Below are 25,166 nucleotides of genomic sequence, written 5' to 3'. Positions count from 1 at the left end.
GTATAACAACCAATCTGCAGTTGTACTTGAAATAAGTTTTTTATGAATATCTGTCAACATACAAACGTCAAAAATTAGGAATTCAATAACCTCTAAAACAGTCCAGAGTCATTAGTTTAGTAATTGGCTAACATGTTTTCAGAGAGAACTTGTTTACATATTTATTAGAATTGGCAGGTAAACATGTCAAAATTAGTTATTTTATCTCCAGTAAAAATTATTCTTTAGTTTCTCTCTATTCAGATTAACACCAAATTATGAAAGTTTCACAAGAAAAACTAGAAATTTCCAGCATCAGCAATATAACCCTTGAGTCACAGCAGAAATTAGTGCTGTGTACATTACGTGTGTTAACTCTGTAATAATGAAACCAGAGATATTTCCCAACATACACAGAATAAAACATTAGTAAGGGTTTGAGCTGTCACAGGACAAAGTATCATGCTGAAAACAAAGGAAACCAGCTTAGACTTGGGGAAAAGAAATGTCGGTGCTCACAAAGAAGAAAAAGGCCAGACAATGTTATCACAGCTTTCCCAAGTGTCAAGAACTGGAGTTAAAGGCATCAACAACAAACTTCCCTCAGCACAGGACAAGCCTAGTAGAGGAAGGAAGCCTAGGATTATAAAGAACTAGAGAGAAATGTGTGTAAAATCCCTTTTGTGATTAGATAGAAATTGTAGTCTCAAAGAGGATGATAACTCTGCTCAGGAATGAACTGTGTGGTCGCAGAACAAGAAAATCTCCACTTGTGCAGAAATGAAACCTTCAAGTGAGACTGAAGTATGAGAAAGATCATCATGTCCGTCGTTCAGCTGAGAGAAAACTAAAGCTCTTTGGCCATAAAGAGATTGCTTATGACTTGAGAAAGAAGGTAGAGAAGGGTGTATAACCAAACACTGAAACGCAGCTTTAGGAGGATTGTGCTGCGGAGACGCTTCCTTACTGTATGGGAATACTCTCAGGGAGGAAGGAATCTGACTGATGAGGAAAGAGAATATCTAAAGATTTTGATAGAAATCCTTAAGCAATCAGCAGCAACACTGGATCTGAGTTGTCGCTTTGCCTTCCAAAATGGCAACGCCTCAAAACATCTGGCGAAGAACTAGCTCCAGATAACCTTAGAGAATGTTCCTTTTTGTTGTAGATGGTATCTCCTATTTATTAAGTACAAAAACATGGTTTGATGAACTGCTGAGATATAATATACTTACACATATAATTCAGACAACTCCTACATGGCTCAGTGGAGGTGCACCATATACAGAGGCTACAGCCCTCAACACAGTTGTTCCCGGTTCAATTCCTCGCCCCAGGCCATTTGCTGCATGTTTTACCATTGTTTCTCTGTCTGCCCTTCCTCCTATTGTGGCATAAAGGTCACTAGTGCCATTAAAAACGCTTAAAGGGATGGCATTATGTATTTTCCAAGCACATAGTCCTGTTTTATAGCAGTCAAGTAAATATGTTAGCTTAATCAAATTGTATCAAATTTGACACCTTGAAATTGGGCTTCTGTCTCTTTAAGAAGCTCCTGCTCCTTCTGACACTCTCTCTTCAGCACAACATCACAACATTAACAACCATTCTCAGAAGTAGTTTGTATGATGAGCTCAGCAGACTTGAAGTTTCACCAGACGTTTTCTAATTGCTGCTGCCGTTAGTCTGGAGGAGCTGAGTGGGGAAGGCGAGGGAAAGGTGTGCTCTCTTTTAAGAAAAAATAAAATCTACCGGTTGAAGGACGATCATATCTGGAGGAGCTTTAAAGTCACAGAACGGACTGGGATTTTATGGGAGCTGTGTCGGAGATACAGTATATTGAAAATTACAATGAACGATTGAAGCTTGTTATCGAAAATAAAAGATACACAACCATCAGTATCAGAAGTAAAATTTTGGCCCCGGTGGCTTTTATTCTTTGTGGAATAATTTTGCTTCTGTGTTCAAAGTAAAATCTTGTAAGGATCCGGAGCAAAGTTAGGATGTTTGAATGACAATAATTGTGTCCTCTTGTGTAAAAGTCAAGAATTGTTGGTGTTTTAACAACTAAGCACCATTCTATTTCTAGACATCAGTACTGGATTAATTATGCCGCTATTCATGCTTCTTAAACTTAGTTTATATAACTCCAACTAAATTGCATATTTCCATACATAATTACACTATTCTTCTGAATAATGATTCTTTTTTAATTAATAACAGTCAATGCAACTCAGCTGCAAGCACAAACACATTCCTCTTTGGATTTTTTTGATTTGCTCAAGGGCACCAAGGCAGTGAGTTAAACATGAATTCTTTTTTTTTTTTTTCCCCTCCAATGCAAATTATCCAGCACGTTGTTTCCAGTTCACCGGTTTGAACGCGTCTGAAGGACTGCCTCTCTGTCCTCCAGGCGGTCCTCTGTGACCCTGTCCTTCGTTAATATGGCGCTCAGACTGCTGGCTGCGGCCCGTGTCATATAGTCTTTATGAACATGACAAGACACCATTAGTTTGCTGAAATATCTTGTGCAGACAGTTCACGGCCCCCTAGCATCGCCAGCTTCTATCTCATCACACTAATCTCCAGCTAACAGATGCAGCTGATGATGCCATTTACTGGACTTTTCGCCCCCCTCCTTTTCTTTGGAACCATTTGCTCACGCTGCCATTTTTTTTCTTCTGTTAGCGATTTTGATTAAGTGCAATGCTCTTTGCAGTCAGTTTAATTTCCTCTTTTTGGCACTCGGTTCACAGAGTCATGACATCGTAAGAGATTAGTCTACAAGAGCACAATTTCTAAAAATCGAATGCAGTCGGCGGGGAAAAAGTCAACAGTGAAATATTTTTTTGAGGCGGGAGTAAAGTACACATACACACACCAACACTGAGTGCAAAGTATTATTTACTTCTCACAAGTTAGTTTCAAAGAGTTTGTGAACACACAAGAAAAATGTCACTGACAACTTTCCTTTGGACTCGACATGAATTCAGTCTGTGTCCAATGAGAAGAAAGAGGCAGAGTTTGTTTGTATTCTGTAATTGGTTTTAAAAATTGAGCCGTGTGCTTTGCACATTTTGTCACATTAAAACCACAAACTTTAACGTTTTGCATTGGGATTTTATTTCATCTTAATTGTAATACGCCTAAATACAATCCAGTGCTTTCAGTTGCCTTCAGAAGATTTTAAATAATAATAAAATTTTACCTTTCTGTCATTTAGTGGTCCATGGCGACTCTGGAGGAGCTGCAGAGAGCTACTGGACATCTGTTAGCCATGCACTGCAAAATGATCTGACCTTTATAGGATTTTAAAAAGTCATGCAGGGGATACAGCAGATATGTTCTCTGGTCAGATGAGACCAAAGCTGAAATTCTGGCCTAAATGTAAAAATGTAAAAACACATCACCTACAATGACAGCATCTCCATGGCGAGACAGGGTGGTGGCAGCATCATGCTGTGGTGAAGTGTATTTTCATCAGGACTGGGAAGTGGACGAGAAGATGGGTGGAGCTAAATACAAGACTATCCTGAATGAAACATGTACGGCAGTTCAACCAGGAGGTTCCTAAGTATACAACCAGAGCTACTGTCAAATAGTTAAAGCACATTAAAGCGGCCCAGTCAAAGTCCAGACCTAAATTCAGTTGAGAATCTTACAAAGAGGCTCTTTACCCAACTTAAAGGGTCACCCCTCAAACACTTGCAGCTGTGATTGGAGCAAAAAACGTCTCTGCTACTATTATAACATTAACTAAAGAGGGTTGAATACCAATGCATGGCACTTTTCAGATTTTTATTAGTAGAAAAACTTAAAACAGTGTATAAGTTTACATCCATGTGACAAATTATGCACCAGTTTGTGTTGGTCCATCACACAAAACCCCATTAAAATACACAACAGTTTGTGGCAGAAAAGTGACAAAATGTGAAAAATGTTTTTGTAATTACAAGTGACTCGTCTGCAAAAGCTGAATAGAATATGATCAGATTTTTATTTTAGAGACTGGGAAATGAACCTGATTAACAAGTTGAGAGGATATGAAGAATATCTCTTAAATGTTGTAGCAAGCAGAACGAGCGGCACCTTGGACTCATTTAGACATCCTCTTTGTAGAAATGCATAGAAAAACACAGTGATGGCAGGACAGAGTGAAGGGCCAGTCATGCATTCATTAATTCACCCAAACCTCCCTTCTGATAAAGCACAACAATTATTTGGTTTATGACACTTTTCTTCTTCATCGTATATTCTTTTCTTAAAAAAAGAAACAAAATAAACAGAACTTTTTAATTAAAGTTTCTTTTATCTCTACAAACACAATCTTGTTCTTCTGCCTTCCTGGAAAAAGTACTACATGAGGGAATGTCATATTTTGTCTATAAACCTCTGTTGTCCAACGTAATATCAAAAATATCATCTTCTTAAATGTTAAAAGTCTCTGTAGAAAAAAATGGCTGAAATATATAGATATCAAACATGTTTATGTATATTTGTACACAAATAAAATTTGATGCAAATTATCACCTCCTCAACAATCCTTTAAAGCTGTAATTTGCCACATTGGACTGAACCTCTCTGCTTTTTAACCGTGGAGTATGCGTGGACGCATGGCACCAGTTGAGCAAATACAGAAACGATGGACGTTAATGACTGGACACAGACCAGCGGCCAAATCGATATTCATTTCCAAACACTGGTCGCAACAGAAACAGCACATGGTTGGGATATGGCACATACTGACATAATACTATTTTCTCCTTTTCTGCAGTCCAGTGGAGACGCTGTTTTTTCTCTCGCAAGCCGGGCCTGTCGGGCAATCCGTGCACAATTACGATTCTTAAAAGGCAAATTCCATCGGTTGAGTGGAGCTATTGATTTCCATCTGACAGAGCAAAAGTCTGTGTTGGCATCAATCAAACACCAATTGACATCATTTCAACCCATATCTTGTGCGGCTTCATCCATATCCGCCTCATTACTTTTGATAACTCGGTCTGGGCAGCATTCCGATCTAATTTAGATGGTTTTATGAACAAACATATCACTCGCAGCGGCCGGCTCTCTTGCCATGCCTTGTTTTGGAGAGTAACGGTTTTTTTTGTTTTTTCCACCTGTACAGCTGTCGCCTGAAGGTTGTTTTATGCTCAGAAGAGGATATTGTCTTCTGTCAGTTCAGAGCCATTAGCACTTTCAAGCACCAGAAGGCTGATGTTTGGGCTCCTTCCTCCCTGATCAACCCTGGTCGATTAGAGTGTGAAGCCAGCATCCACTCCTCTCAGAGCTCAAGGATCTCAATGGGCCCTGCAGAGGAGGAGAAAAAAAAACCAAGAGACACATTAAGGTGGATATCTGACTGCACAGAGGAGAGGCACTTGACAGTCGGAGCAACAACAATTGCTTTTTATAGAGTCAAATGAAAGGTACCACCGCCCAGTCACAGGCGCCCGGCGCCACATCCACAGGTTATCAAAGTGAACGGGAATCGTTTGACACGTTTTCCTCTGTGGATTACAACCACTTCTTAGAGAGCTGTCGTCTTTAGTCAGGTCTGGAGCAGTAGGTCACCGAGGACAGAGAACATTCTGGGCCACTGTTGCTCTGATGCATCTGATCCAGTTGTTGAGATGTTGTTTCTCTCTCCAGAACACGAAGCAGCTGAGCCCTCTATGTTTTAACTTCAAAGGGGTGTGAAAGCCTCAAATTAAGCAAAGGCACACCATTGAATCTCTGTAGGTTGCAGTGGACCATCATGGCCTTTGACTCTTCCTTACACGCATGGCTGCATGACTGCCCCATTAGCGCTCGCTCTTTGTACTCATATGCCTTGATGTATCCCTCATATGTGTCCCTTTAAAGTTATAATTTATGCAAATGACCTACTCACTTTCCAGCATCATGACTCGGTTTGACTCATGGGCTCAGAGGAAACAATGAACTGCAAGAAAGTAAACCTTACATGCACCAGATTTATGTCTGAATGAATGTGTTTTGAAATGATTACACTAACTAAATATTTCCAGAGGTTGAAATTCTTTTTTTAAAACCACAAAGGCAACATTCATAGAGATGCACTGATCAGAATATTGTGGCAAATTTCCAACCTTAGTTTTAGTCAATACCGATTTTAGTCAGGTTCGATTTCACTTTTGCACCTATAAAAGTTGCAAAATCCTGGCAAAGCAGCTTGAGGAATTTGACTGGCAACTAATCAGAAAGATGAGCATTGCAAATAACATTACAGCAAATTATTTCAACTTGTCTTTTAAAATAATGGTTGAAAAACAGATTAGAGTTAATGATGAAAAAAATTATTAGAATAAATGTTTTTATTTTGGGGGGGGGGTTTTCTCATCTTCCCTGCAGATTTCTGAGGCCTTCCTAGGGGTCGCGGCCCCTGCTTTGAAAAACACTGAGATAGTGAACAATATGAGATAGTGGATGATGGAAAGGGATTGGAAGGTTTGATGGGCAGAGAGTTAGACAAACACATGAATGGATAGACGAACATGAAGTACTGTATGGCTGCACATTTGGATGCACAATGGATAAATGGATGGATAAATAAATAACTGGGCAGATGATTGGTTGGAATAGATGGATGTATAGTCAGACAGATTGATATGTGGACAGATGACCAGATGGATGGATACGACTTTAAGACGTACGTATCCAAACCAGTAAAAACTCCAGAGTTGTCCAGCAACCTTCATTTTGTGCTAGAAACGAACCTTTAATACAGGATCTTCTGTGCAGACACAAGCCCTCCGGCATGCTGAATCATAATTGCTTGTTTAATTTTGTTTCACGCTTCCTCGTATCGTTTTCATTTTATGTGATTATATTGAAATGTAGCTCATTGAGGAAAACAGAAATCAAAGTAAATGATGCATGCAGAACGAGGACGAGCAAACAGACAACCGTGCCTCTTTGCAGGACTATCACCAGCAGCAATCAGACAGAGAAACAACTGCTAATTAATATTCACTGGCAAAATGTGGGTCTCTCTCTGACTGTCGAGTTTTATTACTCGCTGTGCGTTTGCCAGGTTGGAAAATCAGATAATACAACAGGAGGAGTAGGAGGATAATAAACACACATGTGACTGTAGTTTGGCAGAAATAAATCAGAGTTATGACCTACAACAGGGAGCTGCACAGGTATCATTAAAAGGACATTAGAGGTGATTTTAGATTTATGCATTTAAGTTTTTTATAATTTAAAAGTAAAGGTAATAAGATTACAAAAGACAAGCCCCTGACTTAAATTCACCTCCTTGGATGTTCTACCCTTTCATTTCTTTTACAAATCAACCGTAGCCAACAAAATGTGTCTTTTTTTTAACAATAACAAAAAAGTGAAAAATGATTTCTACAACATTATGACAATCATATACAAATATTTTCTCTGACTTCATTTGAGTGAATATTTATGCCGCCACTTATTTTAGGTTCAACGTTTTATTTAATTGTCATTATTTTGTGAAATCGGTTTTCAGTTTTGACGTGATTTTTTTGTGTCAAAAAATAGATGCTGTTGATCGTGATTGATTTTAAAAGCAACAAAAAGGGTAAAAGATCCGAGGGGGTTGAATACTTTTCATAGGCACACTTAAACACTGAAACTAACAATTCCTTTTGCTGCAAAAAGTGTTGTTTCTTTGATAACAGCAACCTCACCCACATGTACACGGAGACGCATGCATGCAGAGAGATTGTTGTGCATACAGATGCTGCTGAGTGGGAGTGAAGCATCAGCCAAGGGGAAAGGAAAGAAAGAAATAAAGAAACAGTGAGTGCGAGAGAAAGATGGAGGCAGAGATACAGAGAGAGGGAGAGAAAAAAACAGAGCTGGGGTACGAATTAGAGCGGTGAGCTGGAGGGAGTGGGTCAGTGCCGTTGAGTCAGGCCTGACTCACGATGGAGGCGGTGGAGATCCACCTCCTTCCTGCCCATTACAACTTTATCTTGGAGCCTAGAGCTCTGGAGTACAGATAGCCTTTAGAAGACAAAAAAAAAACAAAAAAACAGCAAAACACTCCCACAGACGTGATCAGGGGAGCAGTGGTATTCTGCTAACAAGAGCAACCTCATTACAAATTATGGGTGTATTTAATAATGTCTTATGAAAACAGAAGCTTTTCTATTTACTGAATGTCAAAATATTCTCTCTGATAAACATGGGTTTAATCTTGCATCAACCATTAGCTGTCTGTCATGGTGTCTTTAAGGTTTATTCTGCAAGAATGAAGCAATATTTAGTGTTATTCTGTGGCTCAAACCTCAATACAAGCATTAAATTATGTAGCATGATGGTAAACTGCCAGTGAGTGGGTACAATTACATATTTTGACCTTTTAAATCAAGCAAATAAAACACAGCGACTTGTCAAACGTTTGATGCTTTCTGTATTACTTTGAGTCAACTAATATCAACAGTAAAAGGTAACCAAAAAAAAGGATATTTACACAGATTCATTTTTACAGTGTTCTCCAAAAACGTTCAGATCCTTAGGACTTGATCACATTTTAGCAAATTAAACCAGGAACTAAATTTTGTACGTGATCTATCAAATACAAAGTAGCGCCTGACCGTAAAGCTGAAGGTGAAGGACACAGGGTTTTTAAGATGATTTAAAATCTGAAAAAGAGAGCATGGATTGCTAAGTGGTTCATGGATTTTCTTCATGATTCATGGATTTTCTGCTCAAATGTTCTTAAGAAAATGTAGGTTAGGAAGCTGGGATACCCAGGTGAAATGCTACTTGACAGGCAATTGGCTGGCATTTACAAATCAGCCGATTCAGAAGCTCCATTCATTAATTTTAAGCACTGATTGGCTAAGATTAATTCAATTTGGCTAAACAAAGAAAGCACTGACCCACATCCTGTTCTTGTCACCAAAGGTACAGAAAATACATTTTCTAGCCCAAAAACAAAAACAGTTGAGAACAAATATTAGGAAATCATATTCCTGTCTTTTAATGAGACAGTCCTTGTTTATGTTATGGATCAACACTGATTTACAGATTCCATCAAAATATCGTTTTCCATTCAAATCTCTAATGTTTAGTATATTATTGAACAGATAAAAGAAACTTATTTTTCCATTCTTATTCTAAAAAAAACCAACAAAAAACAAAACTATTTAGTTGCCCACCAGTGTTTTCAACTTGATGATTTTGACCCTTGTGCACACCACTGCTGTAAAGCTTTCTAGCTCTATTGTAGCTCTGGATGTGAGTTTGGGTTTGTTATCCTGCTGGAAGGTGAACCTTCATCGCAGCCTCAGGTCTTTTTCAGCCTCTAACAAGTTTTCTTTTAGCTCCATCCATCTAACCAACAACTCTGACCAGCTTCTCTTTCCCTGCTGAAATAGAAAAATGATGTTTGCAACTTTATCCTTGTTGTTTTTCCGTCTTTATGACTTTGTTCAGTAATGTTCTCTAACAAGCCTCTGAGGCCTTCACAACACAGCTGGATTTATACTTTACAAGTGCAACTGGTTGCGTTGGATTTTATGAAGGGGTATTAAAAGTATTGAGGAAAGAAGCACCACATTTTAAAGAAATTTTTTTCCAACTTTATATTTATGCACTACTTTGTGTTGGCCTACCTCATAAAATCCCAGTAAGACACATTAAATGTTTATGGGTTGCAGTTTGACAAAACATGGGACGTGAATATTTTTGCGGAGCGCTGCACCTCAGCGTTTGTATAAATATAAACGATCTTCTCCAAGATCATTTATATGTGTTATTACTGGGTTGCAGCATGTGTGGATTTTTAAACGGAGTTCTCCTCTGTTTATTTCCCTGCATTTTTAAAACCCAGATTAAATATTCCCGCCTATCAGCTAGGAAAATAAAAGCAGATAAGAGGGATGTATCCTTTTAATCAACTGATTCCAACCCCACTGTGTCAACGCCTTTGCTTTGGGTAAACAGTGCTTCAATAAGTAAGGATGCACTGCAGAAGAAGAGCCCTCCCATGAATTGCATATAGTGATGATACTGGCTGACTCTTTTCAGCACTAATGTGAATCCGTGTGTCTGCATGTTGCTGCCAGACTCATTAGGACTCACTGATACAAGATAAATAGAGTGAATGTTTCACACTGAGCAGTCATCAAGAGGCCCAAAAAACACACAGCAGCAAACATCATGCACATGTCTCTTCTTCTCTCTCTTCCACACTTTCCTTCTTGGCCCCTACCCGACTCTATGCTCTAACTCAGTCTCTATTATATATATTTTTTGTTTGTTTGCTTTCCTCACGGCTGGAAGTCTGCTGATCCCTAATCCAGATGCCGATTTTAGATTGTAAAGCTGACGAGTTCACGGATCAGATTTAGTCATCATCTACTGCTTTTTCATACCCTGATTTTCTCATCTTCCCACCCCCTCAATCCCAGAAAATAATAACCTTAATGTTTCTAATCCCTCTCCTCTTCCCCATTTCCTAAAAAAAGCTCACCTACATCTTGAACTTGCTGTGCCTTTCGCTGATTCCTTGCTTTAGGTCTCCCCACCACCCTCGGCTGCTCATCCTCCCTGTTTATCACAAACAATATGTGCAGCAGCAGTTGGGAGCTTTGTCGAGGCAAAGCTGGGAACAAAGGTTGGTACAAAGGCTGTCTGAGGCAGGGCTGTTATCTTCTGTTGTCTAATGCGGCTAATTAAGGGCATTGCTGGGAGGAAGGTGCTGGGAGGAAGGTGCTACTATTCTCATCTAACTCAAGGGTATGCTGTCTCCCTAAGTCTGCCAAGCTGACATGGGCTTGTAGAAACGCATACACAACTAGGAAAGGCGTGCACACACACATATCCCTTACGCTCAGTCTCCGAAACAATTATCTGCACCCCCCCACACACATGGCAGTCGTAGGCTTTATTAAATATACTTCCTAATAGAAGCTGATAAAATGGAGAGTGCTTCTGCTGAAATTAGGCTGAGATGGTATTATATTAGCGTAGGGTTTTCTTTTTTCCAGATGGATTATCAGCATTTAAGAGCAGAACTGATAAGCTTACAGCTGATTTAGTCTCATAGATATGAGAATAGGACGGTAGGTAGCCGTCTCAGTGAACGGAGGCTGGGTGAATCGGCACGAGCGAGAGTTGGCGAGGATTTTTTTCGCTCTGAATTTGCTCACAAATCAAAGGTGTGTGTTTAAAAAAAAAAAAGAAGAAGAAGAAACATTTCTCTCTCCCTCTCCACCGGTCCAGCAACTCTCCCCTCATTATCTCTCGCTCCTTTCAATCCCACAGTCTGATAACGTCAGATAAACGCCACTTGGACTGGGAAGCAGTGAAGGAGAAGTCGGAATGATTGTATTCATACAGATCTGCGCAAAGATACAACTCAGTATTCAGGCACAGTAATGAAACGACTGCCTATATGACCTTCTGTTCATACGTATTGATTTGTGTCTACAGTTCTGGTCAGAAACTTATGTCCTCTCCTCAAAGTGAAAGTCATATTCATCCAAGGCTTTATTGATGCACTTGAACTGTACAAGATATATGCACTAAACTGTTTTGGAATCATATTGTGTTTTTTTCTATTCCAAACAATAGAATAGAAAAACGTCTGAATGTTTTGGACGACATTCAGACGTCCAAAATATTGGTAAAAGCCCAAACGTATATTTCCACCACCACCACCGATTCAGATAAATGTTCAGAGCAGAGAAACCACACACACACACACACACACGCCCACTTTGCTACCATCTCTGTCTGGATATTTGACCACTCCTCTTATTAGAAACTGTGAAGTTGAATACTTTATTAGGTTTTCTGGGACAGGGAAAGAATTTCAGCATAATACAAGGATTGCGAAAGTCTAAGAGCTTAATGTTGATATATCTTTTCCAGAACTAGTTTCAATGTGTGTTTGGGATCATTTTCATGTTGGAACATCCAGTTGTGTCCAGCTTTCCACTTTCTGATCCAAACTGTCATCCTCATGTGAAAGGAGATTGGTTACTAACATTAAGATCAAACCATGAAGTTGCTGAAACTCCAGTGTAACTATCCACAGTGAAGCAAAGTTAACTTGGACTGAGACGGTACCAGCCAAGAAGCCCCCTTGCCAAAATGGACACACACCAGCAACTGGTTTTCGGGCTGGACAATGCAGGCTAACGTTATGTTTCTGCAGCTAAACAAAGTGGTGGCAGTGAGACAGTTTTTCTGTTTGGACGACTTGCTGTCTTTAATCGGATCCTGAATTCTGCTCTCTACTAGAAAATCTTAATGCACTTTTGTTGTGCAGGAGAAGAATAATCAGGAGCGCAACAGCCATTCAGACATGTAGTCTAAAAAATACTTGTTGCCTCCAAAGGTAACATAACCAAAAGTCCACATCATGCTTTCTCATATTCTGTTCAGTCCCCTGTAGTCATTATTTTTTCAAAAAGTTTTGACTTTTGGTTAATTCCTTTGTATTTAAACCATTTTAGTTTATTCTTGCATTTTGTTCTTTATGCATATAGATTTTGTTCTCTTCAGTTAGTGTTATTTTTCTCCCCCCTTGATTTGAAGTTTCCTTTAGTACTCTCAGTTCTCCTCCAGTGTTTATTATTCACCTGTCTTCCTCCTGCCAGTTTGCACCATTCCACAGCTATTTTCCATCCTCTGCCTGCACTCTGCCTCAGCTGTTTCCCATCTGCCTCTGATTAGTTCTGGTTTTCATTCTCCACCTCCACTCTCCTTCCTGTATTTAAGCTCTTGGATTTTCATTGTTTGTTACTGGGTCCTTCTGTAACTGCAGTTTTGCGTGTTATTCTGTCTGTTTGCTTCCATGTCCCACTTTATCTGCATTTGCTTCTTCTGTAAGTTAATATTTTTTAGTAAATGTGTCCAATTGTCACCAAAGACTGCTCTGCATTTCGGTTCTTTATACTGCAAACATGACAGTTTAGGGAGCAATTACTTTTTCCAAATAGGTCCAAGTTGGTTTGAATATCCTTTTTCTTTTAATATCTGAAATCATCATTTGAACTCTACTCTTTCCTTTTACACAGGTTATCTTTGGAATTAAAATTTATTTGATGATCTGAAAAACTGATGTGCAAATAATAAAAAAAGCAACAGGAGAAGATATTTATAATCACATTTTGATTTCATATCATTTTAGCTCCAATAACAAAATCCTTAACATTAAAGTTTGATGTTGTACCATCTTTCCCACCTGAAATAAGATCAGCTAAAACAACTAATCAAATGCCCAAAATTACTACAAGAGCCACCCTGAGGTTGAGTGTATGCAAACTTCTGACTGGCACTGTGCTTATGTGTTTGAAATGGGATAATTTCTTGGCTAGAATATGAAGGAGGAAGGTGTCCTTGTTTCATCCAGAAAGACATGAATTAATCACGGCCCCCTCGAAGAAACAACTTCCTGACTTTGAGACTTGCTAGTAACGAGATTCTCCTGAGAGACGCAGATGCAGTTTCACTGTTTTGAGTCGACTTTTTGAATATTCCCTGATCCTTTTTTTTCCTTCACGCGGAATTCACTGCCTATTAATGCATGTATCCACAAACACATGAATAAATCTCATAAGAAGACATACTCGCAGTCATGCATCGATGCACACGTGCATTTGCTCTTCCTCCCTTTCCCCTTCCTGCCAAACACAATCGCACATGCACACACACTCACTGCTTCTCCCTGATCTCGCTGTTTTCCATCTCAGCATTGCCCTTCTCGCCATTCCTTTTCACTTTATCCACTTTTTCTGTTTCCAAACCCTCTCCTCTCTCTTTGTTTGGATAATCCGAAGTTCAGCTTGAGTAGAAAACACTAGGAATCTTTTTCAACAATGTTTAAGTTGAGACCTATCAGGGTCAAACTGTGGTGGTGGTTGTTTTGCGTAGGATTGTTTTATGGGGCTTTAGGGAAGGTGTGTGAGGAGGCACACAAGGTGGTGGAGTGTGTGTTGTTGGAGGGAAACTGTGGCTGACTGAGAGCCCTCCATTTTCCAACATCAGTGGATGAGGGAGAGGATGAAGAGGAGGGGAGGAAGAGCAGCAGTGAACCGGGCTGAGCCGTAAGTCGCTAAGCTCGGCCTGTAAGTGGAGTTCTGCGTCGTCTACGTCGTACTGCATATCACAGTCTGGGCAGTAGCCGTGATACTGGACTTTCTCGCTGAAACGGACCCGCTCTCTCTCCCGGTGCTCCCTGCCTGGAGCCTTGGGGCATTTGTTTTTCTCATGCCGGAGAAGCGGCATTGGCCTGGGCAGCGTAGGAACCAGACCAGATTCCTGCATTTCGCTCTCTCCTGAAATGAAGCACGGAGTGGAGGAGAATAAATCCTTATTTGGTTTCAGTGGGAAAACGCCACCGTTCCTCAACAAAGACCCATTAGCCTTGGATATATTCCCTGATAAGACCAAAGTCGGATGAGGCAGGTTCTTGATGTTGTGTTCCTCCGTTCTCAGCGTAGTGTGTCTCGGCGGTGGCAGCGGCGGGTGTGGCTTCTTGAGCACCGTCAGAACTCCAGGTTGATGGATGGGTACCGGACTCATGGGCACCTGTGTCTTGAAGATGCAGTCCTCGGGGAAGAGCTTCATCTTCTCCAGGCTGGACGCGGTTGTGGTGGTAGTGGTGGAGCTCGAGCTGGAGTTGAGCGTGTCGGTCTTCGAACTGTCGGTCAGTCCGTCCTCCTCCAACTGAAGGTCTCCAGTCAGGGTGTCGATGTCATGAACAACCTGGTGACAACGAGAAGATCTATGTGTCAGTTTGGGAGCTCAGGTCACGGGTAGCGAGATTACAAAACTATTCATAACCCCTGGAACTTTGGAGATTTTGTTGTGACACTACAGCCACAACCTTCCATGTTTTGTATTAGGATCTTATGCAATAGCCCAACACATGCTAGTGCATGATTGCAAAATAGAAGAATTGTAAATGGTTTTCAAAAAAGACACCCCAAGTCAACACTTTATATAACTATTACGGGTACTAGTTTTTTAGGCGTGTCTCTACCATCTTTGCACATCAAAAGTAGAACTTCACAATCAGCTCTAGTGTCACAGCCACTACAGAAATATAACTAGTGTAGGCATTAAGGGTGGCCACTTAACTGGCCTAATATATTATAGATATGCACAGAGCAAAGCTGTTTGTGACTGCAAAATTACACAGATTGATACTGGGATGCCAACTGTTATTCAATATACTGAGCCATGTGTGTTTTTGCATCCACTTTACTACTATGAGCTACTTTGTGTTTGTTAATGATGGAAAATCCCGATACGTTAGATTGAAGTTTGTAGTTGTAATGTGACAGAAGGTGAAAAAAAGAGAATGAATAGTTTTGCAAGGCAATGTGTGTGACAATGTGGCCCAGACTGAACACAACTTACAACAAACTCAGCTGTCTCAGAAAATAAAAGTTAAGAGATATAGCACTAAATGTAAAATAGGATTTTTTAAAATAATCTTTTCTACATAAAATTCAAACAAAGATGTTTAAGGCAAGAGGACAAAATGGGGACAAAGGGGTTAAAACACCTACCTAGAGGAGATGAACAGTCTCTAAAAGACTCTTAAGAGACAGAACAGATTCCAGCAAAGACCTGAGAGATTCATCATCCTCCAGTTCATCTACTGTATGCCAAGCTTTTAGCTAAAAGCTGCTTGGGAATCACCTTGATGGCACTAAAATACAGCTTTATGTGTGTAAAACTGTATTGCCATAGCCGTTCTTACAGATTCAGCTAGAACAAAAGGTAACACATCTTGCTTTTGTAACAGTCTGTCAGCTAGGTGCTTATCTAAATGCTTATTTGTCTGTTATGTGTAGACACAGCACTGGTCCATCCCTTGAATTTAAGGAGCTTTTTCATGCCTGAATGACTCATAGGTCAGAGTTAAGATGCTTGACAAACAGAAAATTAGACATTCCTCTGAAAAACATCTAGGCAAGACACTGAAAATGAGAGAAAAACAAACCAAAGTCCAAAAAAACAGAGCATAAAGTATGAGGTAAGACTTCTTTTTCACTATACGTCAAATGTACGCACACACAAGATCCATTAGATATGTATATAAGTTACAGCAAAATCTACTGGACAACGTCTTGAGTTGTGGCTTTGATAATATAGAGCATAAATTCCAATGCAAAATAAAAAGGCATAAAAGCGATAATTTATATAAGAAGAGAGCTTGGGAAGAAAACAGAGGGCAAAAGATATGAAAAATCAATAGGCTGGCAGTCTGTTGCAAAGTCGGCACAGTGAAGAACTGCTTAAGTAACAGAATGAATCTGTTATCTCTGAATGTTATATAATTTATGAATACAGAGAACACTGCGGAAAACAATTAGGAGGAGAGGCAATGAATACAAGTGTATAATAAGGAAAACTGGAAAATTGGTTAAAAAATGCAGCAGAAATTTGTATTGGATTTTATCTTGACCCTTTGGAAATAACATATATAGATGAAACCAAGATAGAGGACTTTAGTTTGCCATTAAAGTTTACACAGAAATATCAATGATTTCTTTTGGACAAAATTTACAGACCTGCAGATGTTTTTGGAACTTGATGATTAAGTTTATCTATACATTTATCTACACATTCATCCATCCATCCATTACTCACTTTATCTATTTAAAGGTGATAGGGGACTTGAGCCTTAGTAGGTGTTAGTATCTTCCAACCGTCACAAAGCAATCAAACGAGTGTTTTAATCCCTTCTTGATTCATGTAGGACGTACTCATACTGTTGCAGCTTTGCTGTTATTGGCCAGAACATGAAAAACATTTTAAAATAAAGCTACCATCAGTGCAGTAACTTAATCTTACACTAAAGAGAAATAAGAAAAATGTGGCCTTTAATTTAAATACATTTGTCCAGTTGAGGGAACTAGTCCTACAGATCTCTTTCAACGGCCATGGGAACCTTGTTGGAGTGAATAAATTATTTGAAATACCAGAACATTTAAATAAAAATCTAGAGGCCTGAAAATTACTTGCCATTTCAACTAGATAATGATCTAAAACACATGGCCAAGTAAACAGAAATGGTTAATGAGATACAAAATCAACATTCTTCGAAGGCCATCGCAGTCTGCACAGCTGTGTGAAATGTTATGAGAATACTGTCTATTGGCAGGAGATTTTTTTTTTTTATCTCCTAATCTATTTTCCACACCTCAGAAAAAAGCTAGCATTTTTCAATGTTATTCTATGTTGTAGCTAAAAAAATAAATATATTTTAAAGCTTTTTCACATATTATTCTTAAAGGGTACCAATGCATTTGGGTGGCACTACAGATGCCTATCCATTGTGAATACTGTCTAAAACACTGTCTAACGACAAACACTGTCTAACCACAATGGATAGGAATTAATAATAGTTACTTAACTACTCTGATATTCAGAAATATTAACTTTTTGTTTCGTAACCATTTTTAAAAGTCCACCCAAAACATTCCTTCTCAAATTAAATTATTTTCCCTGTTTTAGAGATGTTTTGCTTTGATACACACAACTGAATATTTTAAAAATCACTGCCTGACTTTGTCAGAACTAGAAAGAAAAGAACTTAAGCACGAAATGTCTATGGAGCCTTTCAACAGGATTTATGCTCCTTGAACTTTTTTGACATTTTGTCCCCTGACATTTATAAATTTCTATGTATTTCACAGGGATTTCTTTTCATACAACACACACCAGCACATACATATGAAGTGGAAGGTAAAGGGTACATGGTTTTTACAAAAAAATTAAAAATCTGGAAAGCATGTCATGCATTTATATTTTGCACCTTTTACCTAGATACCTCTAAATATTATAAATCACTTAATTATTCTATTCAATTCAAAAGTATGATTTATCAAAATGGGAAATTAAATGTTGTTGTAGCTCCTCTCTGGAAGCAGTCTTGAAAAAAAATCTAAAGAGGCCTCTGGTTGAAGACATTGTTGCAGATTGTCAAGACATAAGTGCTCAATTTCTGGGCAGCAGAGACGGTTTTACTCGGTAACATGTCTAGAGGACGCATATTGCCGGTAAGCACTGCTAATCGACCTCATTTTCTTTTGCTGCTTCACTTTAAGTCTGTCTCTGGTATTGTTTTAGCTTTTGATATGCTCCAAGTTGCAAAACAATACCTTGTTGGCAGGACTACACACCTTTACAACTGTCCAAAAGAATAAAAGCAAGAGCCAAAGTCCTTCCAACTGCACAGCATTCAAAACCAGAGGGAATAATTATCCAAGCATGCAATGCCTCAACCCCAAAAATTATGAACTATAGTCTCCAAAAATAACAAATCAGAACTAAGGTAACAAAATTATTCCAACATGGTGTCATCATGAGTGGTGCAATTATAGAGCCCACTTGTGTAAGATTAATATCAGTATAAATAACACTGTTCTGTCAGAGACTCAGAAATTTATTGAGAAACAAGGAACAATGGATAAAAACGGTATGACAAAGCAATATGTGGCAGAAAAATAACACTGGATAATGTCCTGTACATAGCATTCCCATGGTGAAACATGGTAATGTTTTTCTTCAGCAGGGAAAGGAAACCTGGTCTAAGCTGATAAGAGAATGGATTAAGTTAAATATAGGGAAAACCTTTAAAAAAGCCTAAAAGAGTCTGCAAAATTAGAAAACATCCTGTCCAGGAGTGATGCTGAAAAACTAGTTCATGCAGTTGTTACTTCAAGACTGGACTACTGTAATTGTTTATAAACTTTAAAATGAAGTTAAAAGTCTCCAGCTGATCCAAAACGATGCAACAAAAGTTCTGATTCAAGTGAAAAAGAAACAATATTTCTCCTAATTTAGCTTCCATTAATTGAGTCCCTGTTAAATCCACAAAAGAATCTTATATTCCCCTTGTCCCATATAAAGCCCTTACTAATCGACTCCATCAACATCAGAGATCTGATTGTTCCACATGTTCCTAACAGAGAACTTTGCTCTCAGACTGCAGGTTTACTGCTGGTTCCTAGAAACTCTACAAGTAGACTGGGAGGCAGATCCTTTAGTTATCAGGCTACTCTCCCAGGTTTAGTCTGTGAGGCAGAGACCCTGCCTATTTTTAAGACTAGGCTCAAAACTTTTCTTTTAGATAAATCTCAGTTTAAAACACAGATATGTTGCCAAGTTGGGCTATCTCCATAGTTATAGCTAAGTCTATAGACTTAGACCGCTGGAGGACAATCTGACCACTTTCCCTCACTCAGCTACTTTCTTCTTCTGCTACTCTCCAACTTGCATTATTTGCTGTTATGGGGTTTATTTTCTCTACATAGAAGATACATCTGGTCTGGTATTCTGTTTGGCTCTGCTGCCTTCCTGGAAGGAGGCATAAACTGAGACAATGCTGCCAACAACAAAACTCTCTCCCTCTCCTGCTATTAACTTTTTTTAATGTAGAAAGTATTCCTACATCAGTTCTTCTGTTTTTCTTTGTGTGTATCTGCTGTGTCTTCTCAACCCCCCAGTCGAATTTAACTTCTTGTACTGAGCCAGGTTCTGGTTCTGCTGGAGGTTTCATCCTGTTAAAGGGGAGTTTTTCCTCTCCACTATTGCTACGTCCACGCTCAGAATGAGGGATTGCTTTAAAGTCATCGGCACAACGCAAGCGATTGTCGCTATGTGCTCGTCCAGGAGGAGTGAAAGCTGCAAGTCAATGACTCGATGCAATTGCTGGGTTTTCTCAGAAAGAAAACTGTTTTAATGTGTTTGAATAGTGAACTGAACTTAATGCACGGTTTGAACTACCATCAGCTAGGATGTATCTATGAGTAAATTGAAACAACTTGCTTTTGTAAACTGCCTTGAACTGTGACTTGGCACTATTTAAATGAACTGAACTGAATAGAGTTAAAAAAGACCTTAGACTGGCCCAAAGGTTCACCTACCAGCAGAACACAAAGACCAAAAAATAATTGCCTGCACTGGATCTTATGTAGGCACATCCACGAATAAAAGTACGCCACTCTTTTCAGGTTTGGTTTTGATAAGTATTTTTTTTCAAATCATGCAATCCTTTTACTTCTACATTGCAGTTATGCCCTGCTTAGTGTTAACGTTTGGAGTTGCAAAATGACAAAATATTGAAAAAAAAATTGTTGTAGCTGTGAAACTACTTTTATAGTTTCACAGCTTCAATGCCAGATCCCTTGAAATGATCACAAATATATGGATTTTCCTTCAAATCATGTACTTATTGCTATGTTGTGAAGAATAGCGTAGAGTATATTTATTGACCTGTGGGGTTTAAATGCTTGTCTAGATTTGCTAACGGTGGTCAAAAGAGAAACAGAGAGACAAGGAACGAAATAGAGAAAAGAAAATAATAAAACGAGTGGAGAGAGCTTAACTCTTCACGCAGTCTTTAAGTGGATAATTTGTTGGGACACACACAAGAGGTAATATTGGTATCCCAGTGTGCAGCCCCTGCTGTAGGCCAGGCAGCCTGGGCCGCTGTGCCAAGCATCCGAGCAGGGTCCTTCCTCAGAGCCAGACTTAGCTCCAGCCCTGTCTACGAGTTCTAACAGATAAACGCATTTCAAACGGATTATGCCCCAAACACTGGCTTTGATAGTAACATCCCCTCCAGCCCTGTGTTTAATGTGTGAGCGGTGTCAGAATAACTGATCCTCTATACAATTTCCTGCAAGGAAGAAAAAAAAAACAAAACGTAATAATAAAAGAAACAAGAAAGGGAAAATAAAAGAAAAGGGCACATCAGCAAAGATTACAATAGACAGATTACAATGCCCTCCTGTTGTCATTTAACTTTGATGCCTGCTGTGATAGATTGTAAACTGCTGAAAAGGACAAAAGAAGTTTTATTAATCTCAAACTGTGAGAAGGAAAGAAAAGAGAAACAGAAAAGAAGAGGGAGAAGGAGGAAAGGGATGCAGGGAGACAGATGCTGTGGAGTAGCCATCCATAATGCAGGAAGCAGAGGCTGTATGCAATAAGATTTCATTAGAATGACAGCTTGTCATGTTAAGGTGAAAGGTTTGGGACGAATGCCTGGTATGTACCCAGTGCTGGAATGCAAACATAAGACCAACAACAACTGCAGGTTGATTGCAACCGAGGTGGCAGCCCGCGATTCTATGACTGGAATCAGAAGAACTGATTTGATACCAGAAAACAAGTCACAGAGGGACTCAGTGAGAATAGCCTGCATTATAAATATTTAAAATTCAAATTAAATATAAAGTATAAAACTCAGAGCCATATGTGTGAGTCCCTATTAGCATCTCTACCTCTTCATCACTGAGCTCTTAATGCATAGATAGTTGACAGGGGTGCCACCAAGGAGGCCACACAACCATATACGCACATTTCTTTATTCATATAACGTTAAAATAGGAGAGTGTATGTTTCAATGGGTTAAAAAATGTATTGTTAATGCTAAATTCTGAGCGTTGTGTCCAATTTTAGATCTCTTCTCCAGTAAAGCTTCGACAGATTACAAAGTTTTAAAAACAGTAATCAAAATCTTTGGGTGGGTGCAAGTTCATGTCCTGTGCCAGACCTTTTCACACCCAAAAAAGTTTGGAAGAAAACAAACAAAAAAAACTAACTAACTGAAAAGAACTAACTGAGGCCATGCTATCTGCTGCAGCAGCCTTTTTGAAATAAGGTCACATATTTAGATTTTACAATAGTATACCCTCTTGTGCCTTTATGCTTGCTATACCTTAACATTTAAACACCTAACTAATGAATGGCTAACTTCAGGTCTTCTTCCCACAGTAACAACTTCCACACTGAAAAGTGTTACTGATCTGAAAAGGAAGGAATTTAGGAGTTTCACCAGTGGATTTCTCTATCTCTAATTTACTCTCACTAAAGTCACACAGATCAGAATTTTCCTTGCAGATATAAATTGCCAGTGATCTTGAACTTTTTACCTTTTTGATAAAGGTTGAAGTTTTGAATCCAATAGAAAAGGAAGGGAGCACAACTCACATTCATGTCCTGCAACCTTTAGGGTGTTTTCACCAGAGATGTTTTAGTTTTAAAACAAACTCTGATTGTTTTCCCCCCTTGGTCCGGTTTGTTTATATAGCTGTGAACACAGGGCGGGAACCAAAACAACTGTATTGAGACCATTTGAAGGAGGTGTTCCCGGTGCGGTTCAAAACAAACTCTAGAGCAGTTCGTTTATGGTTCGAGTGTGATCCAACATCGATCCAGCGCAGCTACGAGGTGTTCGCTGCAACTAGGGGTGCACAGATTTATCGGCTCTGATTTCCTTAATATTGGAAGATCAGCAATCGGCCAGTACTTAAATATGAAGCCAATCTTGCACCAATCTTGTCTACATCAGCAAAGGTCTAAAAATCAACCACTGTCCTCTTCTGTTCTCCAGTGAGAGAGGTTAGACTGGTAGACCGGCCCACCAGGTCATGTCTGCAGGTTTGCCAGTAACAATAGTCAACCCACTGGTGCCAACTCAGCTGCATTTCAGACAAAAGAAAAATGGTATTGGCCAAAATAGTTTTTTAAAGATTGGTAATCGACAATCAGAAAAAAAAACTGCAAACGGTGCACCTCTGCTCCCTAACCTTTACTTGATTTTTTCCTAAACTAGAAAAGAAGTGGGTCCAGGTGTACGCAGTCGGTTGATGGATTTGTAGGCAGAAAATGTGTGCTTAACAAATAAGTAAGAAGGAATTGTATTTTTAAGTCAATGAAGGGAACATCTCCTGATTAACGAGTGCATCTCTTATTTTCATGTCATCTTTTGAGGGAATGGAGGCTTCATATTGCTATCACTCATTCCCAGCTCTGCTTGACCCAACCCACTTGTGTCCCGCCACACCTTTGAAAAACTTTCTGGAGACGCCCTTAAGCTTCAAGAGTTGAGATTTTTTAACAAGGAAGGCAACGGACACACAGAGTGATTGTTTGGGATTAGTGAAAAATCATTTTAAAAAAAAGGCAGCAAGACACCTTAAAAGAGATGAAAACGCATTCCTATTATCTAGCAGGAGACAATTCCCAGCGAACAACAGTCTGCATTTAGATGATGAAACGCAATGCAAAAAGTCCCTGTGTGGTTGGACCAACTTGTCCATTAAATATTAATTCTGATTACATTTTCTCACTTTCATCATGGCTTGTGAGTCAGGATGAAGAAGGAGCTGTCCTGTCATTTCGCACCCCTACACCCTCATGTGCCAAATGTCTTTCATGTTGGCCATAATGATCACATGCATCCCTGGGCATGGGGGCGGAGGAGGAGGAGCACAATTCAGGCCACAGTGAAGTGGACGTCAGTCTCCCATCTTTTGTAAGGCAAAATGTCCTAAGAGAGCATCTTCAACCTGGAGAGTAAGAAACAATAATACCAAAACACACGTCTTCAGCAAGAATAAAAATGTACCTCTTTGAGCTCCTTTGCCACATCCTTAAGGTCTCCCAGGATGGTTTCCAAATTCTCCACAATGGTCTTGATCTCCTTTTTCACTTTTACTTTGGAGACTACTCCTTCAGCCTCCGCATGTGGTGTCCCTGACATTCTTCACTTCGTGACACTGTTGTCTATTTCGCGAAGGATCTCGGGTCAAATCCTTTGGTGAAGCCACTTTTGCCAGCGCATGTTTTTTTTTTTTTTCCCCCCCCCTCTCTCTGTCTCTCTCATTCAGTCCTCCGCTCCTCTCCACTTTCCGCTGCTGCTGCTGCTGCCTCTACTGCTGCTGCTACATCGCGGCCAGGACGAAGCGGAGTCGCGTCGGGGCAGCATTCTGGATCTCAAACGGGGCATGCGCAATAGAGCGAAACACGAAAAATAACGGCTATCCGAATATCGTAGCGTAGTGTCAGAGAAGCGCCCGGCCACAGGTTTGTGAATCTAAGCGCACCTGCGTCCAACGGAGGCGAAGCACGACGCCACAGAAACATCTTCACCGTCGGTGCGAAAGCCTATTTTGACATTTTTGAGAGAATTTGAGTATGGGTAATAAAACGATAATTAAAAACTGCGTTAGCTATGGCAGAGGAGGGCATGAAGGAAATAAGTAGGTAGCTATCCAAACCGTTACAGCCAGGGTCCGTAATCCTCAAGCATCGGCAAACATTGAAAGTCTCTCTGCCTCCTTCCCAACCAAAAGAGTCGGTTCTGGTATTGATGCAAGTGGGTAACGACACCCCAGAGGCACTTTCCTGTGAAGCAACTCCCCGCCAGGTTCATCCTGTTTCCATCTCTGCCTCCTTGGAGAGTCTGAGGAAAGCAGCCAACGTCCGGGCTCTCTCTCTCTCTCTGTCTCTCTCTCTATTTCTCTCTCTCTCTCTCTCCATCGCTTCACTCTTATCGATGCTGACAGTCTTTTTTTTCCCACTTTATTTTATTTCCCTACCTAACCCCCGCCCCTCTCTATCGCGTCTTTATTATTAAGGGTAGCCGTGGTTGTTATGACCAGAAAACTTAATTACATCCCTATAGCTTATCATTCCCAAAAGTACAACAATCAAAAAGATCCTTCAGTAATATATATATTTTTATGTAATAGTTTAAATAAAACTGCCAATAAATACTTTAAATAAATGACTGTACCCATGATTTATCCAGCCAGAAAGTCCTGAATTCTAATCCCGATCTGGGGTCTTTCTGCACGCAGTCTGCATGTTCGCCCCGGCTTCCTCCCACCAGGACTGGCACACACAAGTTAGTGTGGTGAGAAATTTGTTCCGATGCAAAATGCAGGCAAAGAAATACAGAAATTGAAATGTGAAAAAAACCTCTAAATTAAAAACAACATATTGAGAGTAATTGACAGTATGCAGACAATAGTTAAACTTACACTTTTGCAGTTTCCTTTTTTTTATTTGTTTTTATTCTTTTACAGATTTTAATTTTTTTAACTTTTTTCGGATCTTATTTTCAGGTTTTTTTCTTTCTCTATTATTATTATTATTATTATTATTATTATTATTTATTTATTTTTAAAGCAGCATGACTTGGTGGGCCCTCTTCCTGTTGAGAACATACCTACCACTAACAGCGTTTAAATACAGATTTGAAGAATCTGGCACAGGAGAGTATAAATAATTGGATGAGCTTAAAGGCAATCACTGAAAACTGGTTATTTGCTGAGAGGTAAACTGAGCTCAAACACAAAGATTAAACTCATTAGATTGTAGCCGTAGTAACACGACAATCAAGTTATGATTACTATTGCCTG

General features: G+C 39.5%; 1 protein-coding gene across 1 annotated transcript; it reads right to left on the bottom strand.

Moving 5' to 3' along the window:
* Window positions 1–24: 24 nt before the first annotated feature.
* On the bottom strand, window positions 25–24,240 carry prr16 (proline rich 16). Its single transcript, XM_032578378.1, has 3 exons — window positions 23,369–24,240; window positions 13,652–14,700; window positions 25–5,286 (listed from the first exon to the last, which is right to left on the bottom strand). The coding sequence occupies exons 1-2, from the start codon at window positions 23,501–23,503 to the stop codon at window positions 13,837–13,839; spliced, it is 999 nt and encodes a 332-aa protein (XP_032434269.1). The 5' UTR covers window positions 23,504–24,240; the 3' UTR covers window positions 25–5,286; window positions 13,652–13,836.
* Window positions 24,241–25,166: the final 926 nt, after the last annotated feature.

This window comes from Xiphophorus hellerii, chromosome 12, assembly GCF_003331165.1.
Source record: "Xiphophorus hellerii strain 12219 chromosome 12, Xiphophorus_hellerii-4.1, whole genome shotgun sequence".
Lineage (NCBI taxonomy): Eukaryota > Metazoa > Chordata > Actinopteri > Cyprinodontiformes > Poeciliidae > Xiphophorus > Xiphophorus hellerii.
Note: the sequence above shows the minus strand (reverse complement) of the source record. Positions and strands in the feature narration are given on the sequence as shown.